We start from the raw sequence: 18,810 nt of genomic DNA, 5'->3' as shown, positions 1-18,810 counted from the left end.
ATGAATGTCCTTTTGGTATACGTTCGGGACCGTATACATCGGAACTTTTTTTTTTGTATGTTTGTTCCCGCATTGAAAAGCATTTTACTACATCTTTCACTCCAAGAGGATCCCGCAAATAAAAAAAGGACTACCACTTAGAGTATATGTGACAGCTGCATAGATCTGAAGCATACATTCAGTGTCACACTTTAATTAACCAAAACACATTGGTGCAGATTTACTAAGCTGTGTTAGTTTAGACCAGGCAGTCAGAAGATCTCCAGAATTCTTTCTGAAGTTGATAGCGACAAATATAGATTTTTAAAATGTATATGTCATTCCCCCTATTAATCTTAAACACTTTCAAGCGGTCATTAAAAAAATATAAAGAACAATTTACATTTCACTTTTCACTTCTCTAAAGAGAACTAAAATTTCAAGCTTTTGACATGTCACAAGATTTGATCGATGGGGGTCCGAGCACGGAGTACCCCACGATCACTAAAACAAAGCAGCAGAATCTTTCGGGTTTGATCGGCTTTCCTCGGAAGCAAGCTGTGTACAGACTCATAGACTTTCTATTGAGCCCGTACGCTGCTCTGAGGAATGCTGATCAGAAACGAAGCGGCACAGCGCTCAAGCAATCACTTCTGCCACTTCGTTTTAGCGATCTGTGGGGGTCTCAATCCTCGGTCCCCACCGATTTTAAAACTTCTAAGATGTCACTATATGTCCAGTTTTTTAAAAGTTTAGTTACCCTTTGATTTTCAGTAACTATCTATAATATCTTAAGAAGTTGTTTTAGGCTCTGTTCGCAACGGTGTTGTTGGCTTCATTCACAATGGTAACCACAATGCAGCACCTGATCTGTTGTGCGATGGGTCCATCGGTTTCTGTCAAAGTTTAGTTACTTTGATAGGAAGAATAGCACTCAATACTCATGGAATTTGCAACAGAGGCTCATATAGCCTAATACCGAAGAGTATGATCACACGCTAAAGTAAAAACTGCTGTAAAATATGGAGCGGTTTTCAAGGGAAAACCATCTCTGATTTTCAGCTGTTTTTAAAGCATCAAACGTTTTTTTTCGATGCGCTACTTTTGGAGCCGGTTTTACTATTGACACCATGAAAAACTGCTCAAATGTCTCAAGAAATAACATGCACTTTTTTTTACGGGGCATTTTTTTTACACGCTATTTTTTCAAACCTCCGCGTAAAAAACAAACAAACCCTGTATGAACAAAATGCAGTTTTTCACCTTGAAATCAATGGGCAAATGTTTGGAGGCGTTTACGCCCCGAAAAACGTCTGCAAACACAGCGTGTGAACATAGCCTAATAGTCCATAGAGTTCAGCAGGATCGGTCCCATGACGAAGAGTCATTTCATCATCGAAGAAGGCTGTGCAACTAGACATCCAATCCCCCGGCAATCTCTGGAAATCTCAATCAGAGTGACTGGGGACCAGAATGTATATTCGTGAGCGTACTCGCATACTGCAGTAAGTACACTGCTAATACTTTTTTGGCCCCCACATAACCCCTTTAATGAGAAGCACCATTTAAACCCACACTTCCAATCTCCACTACTTAATTAAAACCTCTTTTGCCGATACGCTCTTAGAAAAGTCAATAACACAGAAGTTCATTTACTTTTTCTTGTTGCACTGTGGATGTTTACTTAATGTGCTCTGTAAAATACATGAACAGTACACCTCTGTGTTATTCATTTAGTTAGATTGTTACAATTATAAGCAAACCCAATCTGACCACATTTTATTAGAAAACCGTGCAGAAATCCAGGTAATTCCATATGTTCACTTTTTCTTGCAACTGTACTAGCTGGGTTTCTGTGAATGGCTTGATCAACCAGTCGTCCAAGTACATTGCCATTAAGATTACCCTTGAGGGGCTGCCAGAACTACGATTATCTTCGTGAATACCCTTGGTGCTGATGCCAAGCCATAAGGTAGACCGGTAATCTGTAGGTGCTGTATCAACTGGTTCCACCTGATCATTATAATAAAAAATTTCTTGTCACTTCTTAAAATCGGATTATGCAGGTAGGTGTCCATGAGGTCTAGTGTAGCTATACAGTCGCCTTCCTGAAGGATTGCCATGACCGACTTTATGCTCTCCATCTTGAATATCAAGGGCTGCAAGAACTGATTTTAGGTGCTTCAAATCGATAACAAAAATGTTCTTCTTGCTTGGGAACCACTAAAACAACATAATAGACTCCTAGAACTTGTTCTATAGGAAGCACTTCTTCTGGAGCCCCTCTTTGAAGAAACTGTTGAAGTAGGCGCAAAACTTGTTAGTTGAGATTTCGGTTTATGATGAACCTCTTAGGAGGAGGGGCCAAAGTTCAATGACTTACCCTCCTTCAATGCAAGATCTTTGCCAATCTACAAAAATAAATAAAACCGCAAGCCTCCCTCTACCTTACTCAGGGTGGGGCTTGGCAGCAGAATTCTTTCTTGAAAGCTGAGAGGTCCTTCTTAAAGGATGTTGAAGCGTGTGTTTTTTTTTTTTGTTTTTTTTTCTGCGGAACCCTGATGACTTCAATTCTGACGAACGCTCGGAAAGGACCTCCTCTCCCTTGCCCAAAGGAGCCTTTTGTGTTTCTGTTGCTATAGAGGATGTGGAGATGTAACTTCTTTTAGATTCACTAAGGGGGTTCCAGAACCTTTTTGTATTAAAATCTAAACAGTCTGGTCGACTTTGAAGGGTGAGAATCGAAAATGATGCATTGAAGCCTTGTCCCACAAAGGGCGATATTTAATAAAACGAGACTTCTGGACGCCAGTTTCAAGGAAGTTGCAACGTAAATCATTAGGAGCAGACCATTCTTGTTTCTTAATCCTTTGAAGACCCGGGTGGCATGGCAGAATCTCGGATGTCTGAGACATTGTTATCCGGCAGAGACTGATCGTATTAAACACCGTCTATGATGCAATTTTCTTTTTTTCTTTTTCCTCCCAGAGACGGATCGATGGACATCTAGAAGCCAAAATCCAACATAATAGAACATGGATAATAATACCAGACACTGGTGCGGTACCCCCATGCATTTAAACAGGAAACCCTATACCAGAGAATCTACCACACACTCTTGCTAAAAGACAATCCTGGGAGCATCGCAGCCATTCTAGTCCAGAGCACCTTTGGAACAACCAGGAACTTGTAGCCAGGACAGTCCTGGCATTTATAGAAGGCGCACAAACCTGTCCTGAATCCAGAGCACCTAAAAAATGACAGGACAATACATTCATGACCAGCACACTCCTACTATGGAAATCAAGCAAAGTCCCTGTCCAGAACACTTCTGGCATTAAACGTTGCACAAAAAACAGTGTGTATACTCTAACAGATGACCGGCCCGGCTGCCCGGCAAAGTGTGGTGATCTGGGAATTCTGCAGCCCTTTAAGTGAATGCTGGTGTCTGCAACGTCCCTTCCGGTGACGCCGCAGCGCTCAGTGACCCTTCCAGTCCGGGACTGTACCGTACACTGTAGTGGAAATCTGCCCACACCGTTGAAACCAGGTCCGCAATAAGCTGCTACTTCACACATGAGACCCAGTCCTCTGTGCCACGGCAGCAAGACACTGCTGCTCCAGATTTCAGACCGCTGCCACGATTACTGGACACATCAGAAGATTAGAGCTGAAGGAAAATATTGTGGAATGGACATTCGGAATCCCAAAAAAAATTACCACAAAGAAAATAGGGTTTCTATGCTGGGGACAGAAGATACATAATCACTGTCCGTCCGGTGAGAGGTATTTATAGTGGTGTCTCTGATTGGAAGGGGGGTGTTGCTTGCTTAATGTTATTTAACTTGTTAATTATTTAATTATTTTGTCCTCTGTAGGTATTCCCACATCTGTGCTACATGAGAATGATGAGGAAAATGGTTTAGCAAAACTATTTGCAAAAAGTAATTATGCAGTAGAGTGCATGAGAGGGGAGCAGGCAGTCATGTAAGGATGAACCTGCTCCCATAGAAATGACTAAGCATGGCTATCCTTCCACTAGCATGGGCTCTACTATACACTCTCTGCCTGCTCCCTCCTCACACTCTTACCTGTATAGTTGTTCTTAGTGGAAAAATGGTATCGGGGTATTGTAAAATGTCTAAACTTTATAACCCTATTTTAATAAGAACATTTGCTAACCCCATAAAGACATAGAATATTCTGTTGTTATGAGCAGAAGATATTAGGCGGTGTTCACATCACCATCTGTGTTCCATTGAGGGGTTCTGTCTGAGATTTCCGATGGGTTAACCCCTCAGCGGAAAGCAAACGGAAACCTCCGTTTCCCTCACCATTGAACTCAATGGTGACGGAAACCTAGCTAATGATTTCCGTCTGTCACCATTGTGACAGGGTTCTGTCGTTTTGACGGAATCAATAGCGCAGTTGACTGCGCTATTGGTTCAGTCAAGAACAACGGAACCCTGTCGTGACGGTGATGGAAATCATTAGCTAGGTTTCAATCAGCATTGATATAAATGGTGAGGGAAACGGAAGCTTAGGTTTCCGTTTGCCTTTGTGTTGAGGGGTTAACCCGACGGAAACCGTGATGTGAACAGGCTCTTTCAAGTACCCCCATAGCTCTTTGTCTCCTGAAGTCTTTGTATTGTATTTCATTAAAACAGAACCTGAACCAGAACCCACGAACACTTCTGCCCAAGTTCTACGGTTTGTACTGTGTGCAGTCTGGTGGAAAGAATATCCGTGTTGTGGTCATGAATAATATCCTGCCAAGAGTGGTCCGTATGCATTACAAGTATGACCTGAAGGGTTCCACTTACAAGAGACGGGCATCCAAGAAAGAAAGGGAGAAACGTAGTCCTACGTACAAAGACCTAGATTTCATTCAGGAGTCACCAGAGGGACTGCTCCTCGACAATGACACCTTCAGTGCGTTGGTTAAGACCCTGCAGAGAGACTGTTTGGTAAGTTGTTTGCCAGTATGCTAGATTTCCTGACTACTTTCCTACTCGCTAGTTCGGTTTTTCTCAGCTTGCTGGACATTAATCAATTCTTTTTTTTTTTTTTTTTTTTTTTTTAAATGATTCCAGCTTTAAAAGGAAAAACCTGTTCTGCATACTAGAATGTCACTTATGAGGCATGTCTTGGCTTATGAGGCGTGTATTCAGTCGCATGCTGTGAGGGCTCCCACTACTATCCTGCTTTTGTCCTGTCCCTGGGCTGTGCAACAGTCACAGGTGCCACATTTTTACTGCTTACCTTGTAGGAAGTATTCTAAAAAGGACCTGAAGTCCAGCTGCAGCATGACCCGCAAAAACAAAGGCGGTCCAGGCAGCAGAAATTGTGAGGCTCCAGATGGCGCCAATACCTTTGCGGCACAGGCTGCTGAATGCTGCATGGAGGTGCCAGCTAGACTGGAAAAGTTTTCTAGAATCTCTCTTGCTTACGCTCTAGATTACCAGAGTGCTGAAATTACAATGACTGGGGAGGGGGGGGGGGGGAGTGTGATGCTGAAGACTAGAGGAAGAAAATGGCGCGGCTCTGATCATAGCCAACCCAGAGAACACGCTTCAGCCTACTCTAACTGCTAACATAGACTTAAAGGTTTATCTGGCGACCAAAAACTGCATTGAAAAAATATATTTATGTGAAACTAAGTAACTTACTAATATACTTTAATTAAAAATTCTGTACTAAATGGTGCCGTTCAAACCTCCTGAATTTTCAGTAAGTGCTGGAGCTTTTCTAATAATAATGACACCCCCCCCCCCTACATGGCCCCATGTGACTGAGCTCTACATGTGCGGTTCGTGAACATGACCGCAAGGGGCTATCACATGGCCTATTGCTTGAGTCCCGTGCAGAGCATCAGCTAGTGCTTTGCTCGGGAACTACAGCGATGGGGAAACCCCTGAATTGACCAAATATGGCTGTCTGGAGCAGTGCTACAGTCCCGAGCAAAGAGCTAGCTGTTGCTCTGCTCGGGACTCAAGTAATAGGCAATGTGATAGCCCCTTGCGGTCATATTCACGAACAGCACACGAAGCAAGCCCTCAGTCACGTGGGGCCGTGTCAGAGCGTCATCATTGTTAGAAGAGCTCCAACACACACACACACACACACACACACACACACACACACACACACACACACACACCCACACACCCACACTGAAGCATTTGACTAAGGTGTGCTTGAGGCCTTAAACATCGCTGTACACTGAGTGGGCACAGGGGGTCCGTACATGCCCACTGCCTGATGGGGGGGCCCCACCGTGGCTTGTCTTGCTCACGCTGTTACATTATAGGGACCTTGACATCATCCTTACAAAAAGCATGAGCGCTCATGCAGGTTACCATCAACAACGATAAAATCCCCTTCTTTCCGGCTTGGTAGGTAGAGATACAAAAGAGAAGACCCCAATTTCAAGATGTCAAAAGGTGGCTGAGAAATCTACCACACCATATGCTATGTGGTACCCAGCCAAGCTACGAGTGGCGGCTCTGGGAACCGCACACTTTTTCGAAGAAGCTTTAGAGGCGCTCAGCTGGCTGGATCTAAAGAAACACAGACTTTGACATCGTAGTGTAGCACAATAAGAAGTACCTTGTTTTCCTTGAATGACTATTATTTGATAATCTGTTCATCCTATCGGGGCTATTCAAACCCTTCTAAACCCATGGTGAAATATAACCGTGTAATTTGGCAGCTGGACTCTCACACCGCTATAATAATTTTTCTGCTATAATACCCTACGTTACATTGCCACGTTTCAAGGCAGATTTGTGCCTCAGTCTGTCCTGTTAAAGGCAGGCTAGGAACCTTATGGGTCGAGTTTGAAAGGAACTTTGGTACTGTTTTTTAGCTACACTGATAAGATATAATATCTTTTACGAGAATCTCACCCCTAGCACAAGCCACTTCCTAAAACTATGCAAATGGATAAAAAAAAATGGACATTGATATCCTGGAATGTCTGAGGCATGTTAAACGGTGTGCCTTTTTTATCCCTATGATCCGACAGTGGCCCGCCAACAGGAGACACACCTTTTACTAAAGATATTACCTGTCCTTTGAATAGATCGTAGATTAGGTCTTCCTTCCATGCTACATACACAGGATATTCTAGGGCAGTGCTTCTCAAACTGTGAGGTGCCCTCTAGCTGTTGGTGTGACACAGGGGAAGCCCTTTTGACAAGTGATTTATAAGTTGCAGTGTCCTCTCTCTGGTTGCACCAATATCTGGTTTAGCAACATAATTGACTTGTTTTGTTTTTATCTTAATGCTATACAAGGTTCAGGAGAACAATGAAATGTAAATCTCATTTTGGCACAGACTTTGACCATGGGTGGGGAGACAGCAGTAGAAAAAGTTTGAGAAGCTGTGTGTCCATGAAGGTGAGCGTTCTCATTCACTGGTCTATTCCCTTTTCTATTTATAACTCAAGAATTGGGCAGAGGGGGCAGATACATTTGCTTATATTGCTAAATATTTGCTGAGTATTGCATCCTAATTGCACTGTACAGTCCACCCCCGTTTTCCAGAGTGGTCTTTAAAAAAAAATAAAAAATTGAAAAAAAATCTTATTTGTGGAGAAGGCGCCAAATGTGCCCCTGGTACTTATGGCTGAATTTAGTAACCCATTCATAATGGGATAGGCTACGGTTAGACCATTTATCTGCAAACGATGCACCTACTATATTTGGCGTATTACTTAACTGCGCCAGGACCAAGCCATTTTTAATTTTCGTTATTTCCGCCTCCCCATCTTCCAAGGGCTGTAAAGAAAATCTAGATATTGCTTGACCTAGTCGTTTGAATGCTTTTTTTTTTTTTTTTTAAGCGCCTTAATTTATTGTACCATTATTGTGTGTGTGTGTGTGTATATATATATATATATATATATATTTGAGCAGTGGAATAGAAAAAAAAAACAGCAATTCCATTGTTTTTGGGTTTCGTTTTTACGGATGACTAAGGCCTAGTTCACACAGAGTTTTTTGACTGAAAACGGCCGAAAACGCCTCCTATTGATTTCAATGGGAGGTGGAGGCTTTTTTTTCCCCCGCGAGCAGATGAACTGTCTCGCGGGAAAAAGAAGCAACATGCCCTATCTTCGGCCGTTTAGGTCTCTGACATCCCATTGACATCAATGGGAGGCAGTGAAAGCATATTTCACTGCGTTTTTGCCCGTGGCGCTCAATTGCAGCAGATGAAAATCGCATGCAGGCAGATCAAAATCTGCCTCAAAATTCCAAGCAGAATTTTGAGGCAGAATTTTCTGTTTGCAAAAAACTGTGTGAACATACCCTTACTACTTTTACAAAGTGAAAACTAATTTGTGAGGGCTTGTTTTATGCGGAGCTGTAGTTTTCATACCTAGGTAATGTATAATTGTTGGGGATCCCACCACTGGGAACCCCACTGATCACTAGAACAGGGGTCCCAAACCCCCGGTCCTCCCCTCTGCACGATCGCAGTGCGGAGGATTTTGACTATAGTGGTAGTCATGCATGTCCGCTAGCGCTCCATTCAATATCTATGGGGCCGACAAACAGGCGAGTACAGCGCTTGGCAATATCCGCCTTTCTCATAGAAATTGAATAGAGTGGCAGAGGCCATGCTCAACCGCCACTCCATTCAAAATCCAGAGTTCGGGACCCCCGAGGATAGATAATAAATGTTCTTAGTGGGGAAAACTGCTGCCTCTGGCAGGCCTTAGCAGAATCACAAGATGGCAAACCTGGGAGCTATCATTACCACTGTGATCGCATTGAAGGGGGGCTGATGGAGTGATAGTGTGTGCCCCCCGCTCTATCTAGCTGCTTAGATACAGCGGTTGATATTGACCGCAGCATCTATGTCGTTACGCGACCAGAATTGGTATTTATTTCCAATCAGGGCTGTTAGTGCGAGATGTCAGCTGTAATGCAGAACGGACACCCGCAGCAAATGTAGCGGGCAATGGCCCATGAACGCCCTGTGCAATGATTGACAGTTATGTCATGGTGTGGCAAGTGGTTAATGTATAATGTTCATGCTTACTCTTATTGATAGACATTTGGAGAGTTAATCATCCATATATACGTGTTTTCTCATGCCACTCCAGTTCTTTATAACTATTTGCCTTGTATTGACATGTTCCCAATTAACGAAATTCTGTTTGCCATTAACCTTTTGTTGGCAATCCATGAAGTGGTATGGGTTACTTTGAAGACCAGTCTGCGGAACCTTATTAAAACATTAGCTGGAAGAAAAAAAAAAATAACCGGTTGTTTGAGGAAATTCTTTGTAGGAGAGCATCTAAAACTGAGACCGCTTGTCTTCAACAAGATGAAATGCATAATGCAAATTAGAGGGAAGCACGAGAGGCACTATAAGCCTATATTCTTTAAGTGGCTGAGGACAATAATTTTTTTATGAAAGTTTCCCTATGAACAGGGGAAAGAGCAGGACATATGCTTGCAACAATTGCTAGCTCCCAAATTGCTATGTCCTTCGTTACTCCGCTGTGGTCCACAGCCGAGAAGCTAGTTACAGATGTCCTGGTAAAATTGGGTATCTCTTTACAACTTTTGTAAAAATGCATATAAATCCAGGTTGCAAATAACGCCCAAACCTATTTTAACGTATTTGGATTCTATCGCGCTCCCAATGTTGTCATTTGCAGATAGGGCCAGCGTTTGGGTGAATAATGATCTAATCGAGGCATTTGCATTCGGAAGGGGCACATGACAGTCTCCCCCTGTCTCCCCTTCTCTTTGCAAATATCATAGAGCCACTGGCTGCATGTATTAGGGCACACTCTAATATTAATGTTTTTGGTGTGATGGCTTAGAGGAATAGATGGCCATCTGCGATGATGATATGCTGCTTTTATTTGGAGATGCTGGGATGTTGCGTTCACTGTTGAAACATAAGGCCAATACATTGGATTGGCCGTTTACTGGAATAAATCGGAGCTGATTTTACTTGATGCACAACACCTTAAACTAGATTGAGAAACTATACTATTACAGTGTACGTCTACTAATAAATATTTTGGGAATGAGTATCTACGTCATTATTGCGCCATGAGTATGAACACTTAAATCTAGACTCCCTTATGCTAAAAAATAGGCCAAAAATTAGAGGCTTGGTGTAAGCGGACACGATCTGCGATAGGTTGTACCAACCTCGTTAACCCCTTCCCAACCACTCCATGTAGATTAACGGGCTGCAGCGCTGGTCCTTGTGCCTGCAGCCAGTTAATCTACGTGTGCTCCTAACTGAGCGCACAGGCATTCCCCACAGCCCGGAATCTCCCAGTACGGGCTGCTACTAGCAGCCTTCGTACCGAGGGAACACGTCTGATGGGATCACAGTCGTGATCCCGCCGATTAACCCCTTAAATGCGGCGGTCAATACAGACCGCCGCATTTAAGGAGTTACAACAATATCGGCACCCCGCAGCGACTACGTACGGTATCACGTTGACCCGCAGAATAAAGGAAAAATGTAATTTATAGCCCACGGTGAACGCTGTAAAGAAAACAATAGAAGTTTTTACGGCCTAATTCCACTAAATTCAGCAAGAAACCTGTGGGATCAAAATGCTCACTATACCCCTAGGTAAGTTATTTTAGGACTGTAGTTTCCCAAATGGTATCACTTTTGGGGGGGTTTTGGTCCCTCAGTGGCTTTTCAAAAGTGACATGGCACCCTGAAAACCACTGCAGCAAAACATGAGCTCCAAAAGCCAAATGGTTCTCCTTCCCTCCTCTTCCCTGCCATGTGTCCAAACAGCAGTTTTACCACATGTGGGATATTGCCGTGATCGGGAGAAATTGCTTTTCAAATGTTGGGGTGCTTCTTCTTTTTTATTTTTAATGCCTTGTAAAATGTCATCATTTTTACATCTTATTGGAAAAAATTTAGATTATCATTTTCACGGTCTAATTCCACCCGTTCAGCAAAAAAACACCTTTTATAAATTCCTTGAGGGATGTAGTTTGCCAAATGGTGTAGTCCTGCGGAGTTTCCACTGTTTTGACCCCACAAGACCTTTTCAAACCTGACATGGTGCCTAAAATTATAATAAATTATAAATATAATTTATATAATAAAAAGGAGGCCCCAAAATCCTCTAGGTGCTCCTTTGCTTCTGGGGCTTGTGCTTCAGTCCATTACCGCACTAGGGCCACATGTGGGATATTTCTAAAAACTGCAGAATCTGGGCAATAAATATTGAGTTGCATTTCTCTTATAAAACCTTCCGTGTTACTGAAAAATTGGATTAAAATGGATTTTCTAAAGAAAATAATGAAACTTATAAATGTCCCCTCCACTTTGCTTTAATTTCTGTGAAACATCTAAAGGGTTAAGAAACTTTCTAAATGCGGTTTTGAATACTTTGAGGGGTGCAGTTTTTAAAATTGGATGACTTTATAGGGGTTTCTAATATAGAAGGCCCTCAAAACCACTTCACAACTGAACTGGTCCACAAAAAAAAATAGGTTTTGGATATTTTCTTGAACATGTGATAAATTACTGCTGAAGTTCTAAGCCTTGCAACGTCCTGGAAAAATAAAAGGACGTTCAAAAAACGATGCAAACATAAAGTAGATATATGGGAAATAGTAATACTACAAAAAATTGTTACTAATTAACATCTGTTTTCCAAGCGGGTACATTTAAATTTAGAAAAATGCAAATTTTTGCAAATTTTCTCAAAGTTGGTGTTTTTCACAAATACTGAATTTATCGACCACATTTTTCCACTAACATAAAGTACAATATGTCACGAGAAAACATTCTCTGAATTGCTTGGATAGGCATAAGCATTCCAAAATTATTACCACATAAATGGACACATGTCCGATTTGAAGAAAATCCGCTGCGTCCACAATGCCAAAACAGGCTGTGTCCTGAAGGGGTTAAACAAAATGGATGCCCCAATTGTTGTATATACCGCATAACTCCCCTGCATATATGCTGCATATCTCCTCTGTCAGCAATTTATTTATTATTTTTCATAAAGTCAACCACATATTCAGAGTTTTGATATGGCGCAAGGGTAACGCTAGCATTAAAGAAGAAACTTCACAAAAAAACAAGAAGGAGGGTGGTCTGGCGGTCACTGACCCAAGAACTTATTACTTAGCTGTCTGGGACTGCTGAACAATTCTTCTAATGCTGTGAACAATATTCCTTGATAATTAATTTTATTTGAAGCTCTAACCGCTCAAATTCACAACTCGCTCTAAACGAATTCCCATAAAAAATGATTTATAAGGTATGGAGGAAGATGCAAGGTTTGCTAGGTAGGGGTAAGGACTGTACCCAAGCTCAAATTTAGGTTACGCCATGGCTTCCCGAATTGGCTAGTCTTAAAGGTTTGGGCAGCTGGAAATTTTTAAAGGCATTCGTTGCATCCTACGTATTTAAACCATTCTCTCTGTTAGAGTACGAATTACCTCAACAGTTCTACAAGTATCTTCAGGTAAGATATGTGATTAATAGAGAAATGGCTAATGGAATTAGAGCAGTGGCCTATAATCCTATTCTAGATATGGCTGGAAATGTGGAAGGCTCGGCTGGCCTTATCTCTAAATTATACCAGTACCTTCTAATAAAACTACGTGAGCAATGGCAGAATATTGTAGATGAAACAAATACCGTGAAGCGCGCACACACACAGGCTGTCCCATATTTGACAGGAAGGGCAGGTACCGTTGAACAACGGAGAAAACCAGCACCCGATGGAACACGTTAACTTAAAAGGTTTCGTCGAGGTGTCCGTGTATTTGCCATAAACCATAGCGCAGCATGCTGTGCTATTGCTTCTGGTATTTTTAGCGGAATCTGCGATGGAGGCTCCTAATGAAGCCTCTAATGCAGATGTGAACAGGGTCTAAGTTTGAAGATCAAGCTGCTTTGGAGCCAGTAAAGGTAGCGATGGCCAGAAAACGTATTGCCGAAAACTGGCTGCACAATTTTCCCTTTAACCAACATAAAGTTAAATGGTTATTAGATCGATGGGGGTCTGACTGTCAGCACCTCTGCGAATCGTCTGATTGAAGGAGCCTCTTTATTGTTTACATGGTTCTCACTTTTTATACTGGCATGCGCCAATACATTTGTAGAGCCTGTGCAAAGTATTGCACCACTGGGGAGGGTTTGTTTGTCTGTTTCTATTATTTCAAAATGCTAAATTTAAATAACGTACATGATTTAAAAAACTTTCATAGACGGCATCTTTTCAAAAACAAACCCAAGTCCTCAGCACCGCTCCAACTCCATTTCTGTGTTCTTTGGAAATGACAGTTCACCAATGGAGTTCCAAGTCACCAGGATCCTTTAAAACGTAGTTTTTGGTTTTTTTTCTTGCGTAAAAGCAAAAAATAACACTGAAGTTCGTTTCATAGATGTTGTCTATAATTTTTGACGATTTTTAGTTTAGGTTTTGCACCATGCATAGAAACAGATTGGGGCCGTTTTATCACTGTATTTATATAAGCTTTTTGGAGTAGATAGACTGGAAAAATGTGTTCGGGCTAAACACAATATTTATAAGGCCCATGTGCCACTTTTGGGCAGGGCTTCAGATTCACAATGGTATTCATATCAAAGGTTTTAGATACAAATTTTTATTTTGTCAACGTGGTTTTCTGCCTACGTAAGATTAATGTCATAGATGTATTTCAGAACATTTGTGGGGGTTGTGTGAGCTTAATGGGAGACACACATTTTTTCCTTGAATAAAGTGGTCATGAGGTAATTTGTGTTCTCCGTCCCTCCTCCACAAGTGACCTTGATCCAAGTGTGACTATGCTTTAATCACACATGCCTTCACCAGCAATATAAAAAAAATCTATTTAGCATATCTATACTGCAGGGAGACTCCCTTTTTGTAGTCAACATAAGTTCAAAAAAATAATTCATCTGCTACTGACGGTTATATATGTCTAACCGCTACTTTGTGAATTGACCCCCTAAAAGACCATGAGAACAGTTAGTGGTAAATATATGGAATCTTGCACTATGGTAAGGATTTATATTTTCCTAATGGTACGGTATGTATGTGGGTGGGTGTCTTGTACTGTTTTGGGGAAGTAGAAAATTATTAATAGTCATGTTTTATTATTTGAAGATCCTGAAGCAGAAGTGGCATCTTATTACCTTGATCCGTCCCCAGGTTTTAGAAAGCTTCAAGATAATGGATTACAGCCTTCTTTTAGGCGTGCACAACCTAGAGCAACAGGAAAAAGAGAGGCAAGCGGACGGGGCGCACAGTCAAGCTGATGAAAAGCGTCCAGTGGCACAAAAGGCACTGTACTCCACAGCAATGGAATCCATTCAGGGGGGAGCCGCCCGTGGGGAGTCTATAGATACTGATGACACGTGAGTTACTATATAGAGCATATTCTTCTACAGCATCCACATTTTTCTACAAATGACACCTCCTGAAAAGATCCAGCAGTGTTACATTGTAGAAGGAGAGCAATTTTTGTTTGGTGCAGTGGGCTGGCAGGAGAGCACATCTTTGACTGATGCTTTTTGGCCCGAAGCGGCAGAGCTTCCTCTTCCTCCTTCTTCCTCTTCCTCCTCCTTCTTCCTCTTCCTCCTCCTTCCTCCTCCTTCTTCCTCCTTCTTCCTCCTTCTTCCTCCTTCTTCCTCCTTCTTCCTCCTCCTTCTTCCTCCTTCTTCCTCCTCTTCGGGATATTGTTGTTCCCGGTTACCATATAACCGTTAATATTTGGTTCATTCAGTATATCTGCATGAACCGAATGACGATACAGATGTATCAGTAATCATTTGTCAAGTGCTTTCGCACTTTACATTGACACTTGTTGATTTAAAGTAATTGTGTGTGTAATAGTAGATCTTTTCCTTTACAGTATTAATACAAGTAGAGATCTATGACCCCACTTGTGTAATCGTAAGCACTGGGCTGTTTCTGTAAACTCTGCAATCCTGACCACCTGCACCAGGTACAGAGTGACCAGTTCCAGTGCTATTGGAGCACACTTGTCTATATGGCTACCAAATATCAGCCCTACGCGTTTCTTTACTTTATATATGTGCCTTAAATTTTCAGGGGCCTGCAGAATTAATTTATTAGATCTTCTAGCATTCTAGAAGTCTAAGTGCACAATGTAATAGGAGCATTGATTCATTAGTGGCGTGGACATAGATTGCTAGCCGCGATTAGCGGCAGAACACTCCGTCATAAAAGGCGAAGTGCACCCCCCCTGTATGTGCTAACCAATAAGAGGACACCGCACGTAATGCATGTCCCGCCCTGTTTGTAAGTGGCTCGTCCGATACACCCAACCACTGACTGGCTAAGACCCGGCCTCCCCTAGATGAAGTGCGGGGTGGTGATTGGAGTATCGGCGCTGCACTGTGTGACCGTGCATGCTCCATCCCCATCACTGGCATGGATCAGACATAGCGCCAAACCCTCCCTCCACATTAGCGGGGGATGGAGCCATGTCGAGACATATAGTAATCATCCATACAGTGACCTGAATTGTCAATCATAGTTACATCTAGCGGGGGATGCAAATTTTGATAGTGTGTGTAGGCTATTTAGTCTTGTCAGGAACCGATGTACAAAGATTAAACTTAGTTATGTTTATAGTTAAAGCATTCTAGATTCTTTATTTGACTGTCTAATGCAGAGTTATGGAGAGGGTGAGACCGTGTTATGTGAATAATCTGTCCCATCTAAAGGACATAAATAGAGGATGGACCTAGGTCTACACACTTTTTTTTATATAAAGCTGGTAAATGACAAATAATCATTAATACCCTCCGGGCTTAATGTATTGTCAGTAAATCCGTCTACGTTCCTTTTGAAGTAGGAGTCCGTCAAATCGTGGAGGCAACCTAGACAATCTTAATGCCTCTATAGCTTGTAATGTAATTTCTTCCTCTCTATTGTTGTGCATCTCTCGCATGTGGCTTGCTAGACATGTATCTTCTTTTCTACGGATATTTCCAATGTGATCCAGGATTCTTCTCGTGAATTCCCGTATCATTTTGTCCACGTAATTTTGTGGTCCGGTACATGTTGCCATGTATACAACCCCCTTCTTACAGTTTCCAAATTCCCTGTTCTTGAAAATTTATCCTGTGGCCGCAGTCTGAAATGTATTACTTTTAGTGATGTATTTACGTGCCTTGCAGGATCCACATTTAAATGTTCCCGTTGGTGTGTCGGGCAGCCATCCGATCAGTGGTGAGCACTCGGTAAAATGACTGTGAACTAAACGGTCCTCAAGGTTCTTACCCCTTCTAAATGTGATCAGTGGGTAAGGGGCAGCTGCCTTGTTAAGATCTCAGCAGTTAAAATCCGCCAGAACTTTTGAAATATGGTCCTGATCTCCCTATATCTATTATCATAAGTTCCCACTATTCTGATCGGGGCTGGTACCTCCCCCACCATAAGTTGGTTCTATTATTGGATAATGCATTGTGATATGCATATCTTAGTGTTTTGTCCGTATAGCCTCTTATTTGGAACCTCTGTCGCGATTGTCTAGATTTGTCCATGAAGTCCCCTAAATCCTACTTCTACAGTAGGGAAGGAAAACCTGTTTCAACCTGCTATGTAATCCTTTGAATGGCATTATTTTAATAAAAAGGTTAATCCGTGTGTTTGGTGTAACTGTATAATTAGTTTTTATTAAAAATTAGTATAACTTTTTGAGATACAGCTGCTTTGCGAAAGATACAGCTGTTCTGTATAAATAATACAAACACCTGAATCCGTCAGTCCCACAGACCTGACGGGAACAGGATTTAGCGAATGGTACAGTAGCTCTATGTAGAGAATACAGAGCAGCTGTATCTTAAAAAGTAAAGTCTTTTTTTTAATAAAAACTAATTATAAAGTTACACCAAACACACTGATTAACCCTTTTTAATAAAGAAAAAAAGATGCATTGCATGGGGCCAGGCAAAGCAGTCAATAGATCTTGGCAAAAATATAGAATGCCACCACATTGTGGTGTGTTTTTCTGGCGGGGTTTCTGTGGCGAATCGGCGCCGGAAAAATAAGAAAAAAAAAACGTTCATACTTGCCTACTCCCTCTTCTCGGCGCACAGTCCGGCCTCCTGGGATGACGTTGCAGGCCATGTGATGCTGTGATTGGCTGCAGCGTTGATATGGCCTGCAATGTCTTCCAGGGGGGCCTGACTGGAGAAGAAGCAGAGAACTCTGGGTAAGTATAACGTTATTTATTTATTTTTCTTACTTGCTATTTTTGGGTGGCCTCGCTGTGATTCCACCGCAAATATTGCAACATACGCTGCTTTGTTGTGGGTTTAAGCACCTCGTTGAATTCGATTGGTAAACCCGCGAAAGAAGAGCTGCATCTCCGCAGCATTAATTGACATGCTGCGGTTGAAGTAACCGCACCGCAGGTCAATTTATGTGTATTTTTCCGCAGTGTGCGGACAATATTAGTTGAAATCTCACCCATACTTCTGCTACTCTAATACGCTGTGGATTTTCCGCAGATAATCCATTGCGGACAATCCGCTGTGTGTGTGTTCCTACCCTAAAGGATTAAGTTCCTGTTATCCTACTTCTAATGTTTTTTTGCTTCAGCAGAAATATTAAAGTGTTGGCTTTATACTGGTTATGACGCGTTATCATGTGATTTCTTGATGAGACCGCGTTTTTTTTTTTTTTGTTTTCTTGAACTTCATTGTGACCAAGTGTTATAGATGCCTTTCTCTGTAGAGCAAAATGCCAAATAAGTATACTTTATCCAACGTCTGCCACAGCTAATGTGCACAAGAGCAGAGATCCCTTTTTTTAATTAATTTATTATTTTTTTTAAATCCAATAATATTTTATTACGTTTCCAAGAAATTATACAATACACCTCGTATATAAGTAAGGAAACTTACAGTGGTAAGCATGTAATACATATGCAAAAAATGACACATTGACACACACCGTACACAATATAGCCATCAGGTTTAAGCACACCTACATGGGACATCTCAACAGGAAGACCTCCCTCGTTGTCACATTTGCATTATCTGTGCCAGTTCTGACACCTTCTACCATAGTCCCCATATAGAGGAAAACATTTTTTTAGCAGGGATCCCGAATTTTTGTATCAAGCATGACCCTTAACCCCTAGGGCTTGGCCATACGCAGCATAATACAGTAGCAGCAAAGTGGGTGAGATTTAACAAATTTCATCCACACACTGCGTAAATATTCTGACCCGAAATTGACCTGCAGTGCGTATTTTTCGTACCGCAGCATGTTCATTCCTACTGCGTAAAGTGGCCAGAATACGCGCCATTTTCTGCCGTAAAAAAACGCAGGAAATGCTGCGTCTTTTCCGCAGCAGAATGTGTGCTACTTTCAACTGAATTGCTGCAGACATTTTCTGCAGCAATTCCGTTACGTGTGGTCAGGCCCTTACATGGCATCTGCACTTAGATACGTTGGTAGTGCAGCAATGTTTCAGACCAATGTCGTTTCGCAAACTGTTAAACACGATACTGATTTTTTTACTATTTGCAAAGTGGCGAATACAAATAGCATAGAACTATGAAACTGTATAACAAGGTACACATATAGGTATGAACAGAGATACAGTATAATACTTGTAGCATTGATTGATGGCAGTCAGGAAGAGGACAAATTTGTACTTCGCCATATATAATGTATCTCCACTTTTCTTATAGTTTGATATTATTGGTCACTTTTTATTTTATTTTTATTTTTTAATTCTATGTACACCATTATTAAAAGCAGGTACTGTAGAAGTCATTTGACTATCTACGTTCATATTTTTTTTTTTTTTTTTTTTTTT

The 18,810-nt window shown here is 41.7% G+C and overlaps 1 protein-coding gene across 1 annotated transcript in view; it reads left to right on the top strand.

The window, feature by feature from the left end:
- LOC142760935 (phosphatidylinositol 4-phosphate 5-kinase type-1 gamma-like) overlaps nucleotides 1-18,810 on the top strand; it is an 87,422-nt gene that overhangs the window by 15,759 nt on the left and 52,853 nt on the right. Inside the window, exons 7-8 of the mRNA XM_075864114.1 lie at nucleotides 4,647-4,946; nucleotides 14,160-14,365. Of these exons, the coding sequence (XP_075720229.1) occupies nucleotides 4,647-4,946; nucleotides 14,160-14,365 (506 nt within the window). The remainder of the gene's footprint in view (nucleotides 1-4,646; nucleotides 4,947-14,159; nucleotides 14,366-18,810) is intronic.

The sequence above is a fragment of the Rhinoderma darwinii genome, chromosome 1 (genome assembly GCF_050947455.1).
Source record: "Rhinoderma darwinii isolate aRhiDar2 chromosome 1, aRhiDar2.hap1, whole genome shotgun sequence".
Classification (NCBI taxonomy): Eukaryota; Metazoa; Chordata; class Amphibia; order Anura; family Rhinodermatidae; genus Rhinoderma; species Rhinoderma darwinii.
Note: the sequence above shows the minus strand (reverse complement) of the source record. Positions and strands in the feature narration are given on the sequence as shown.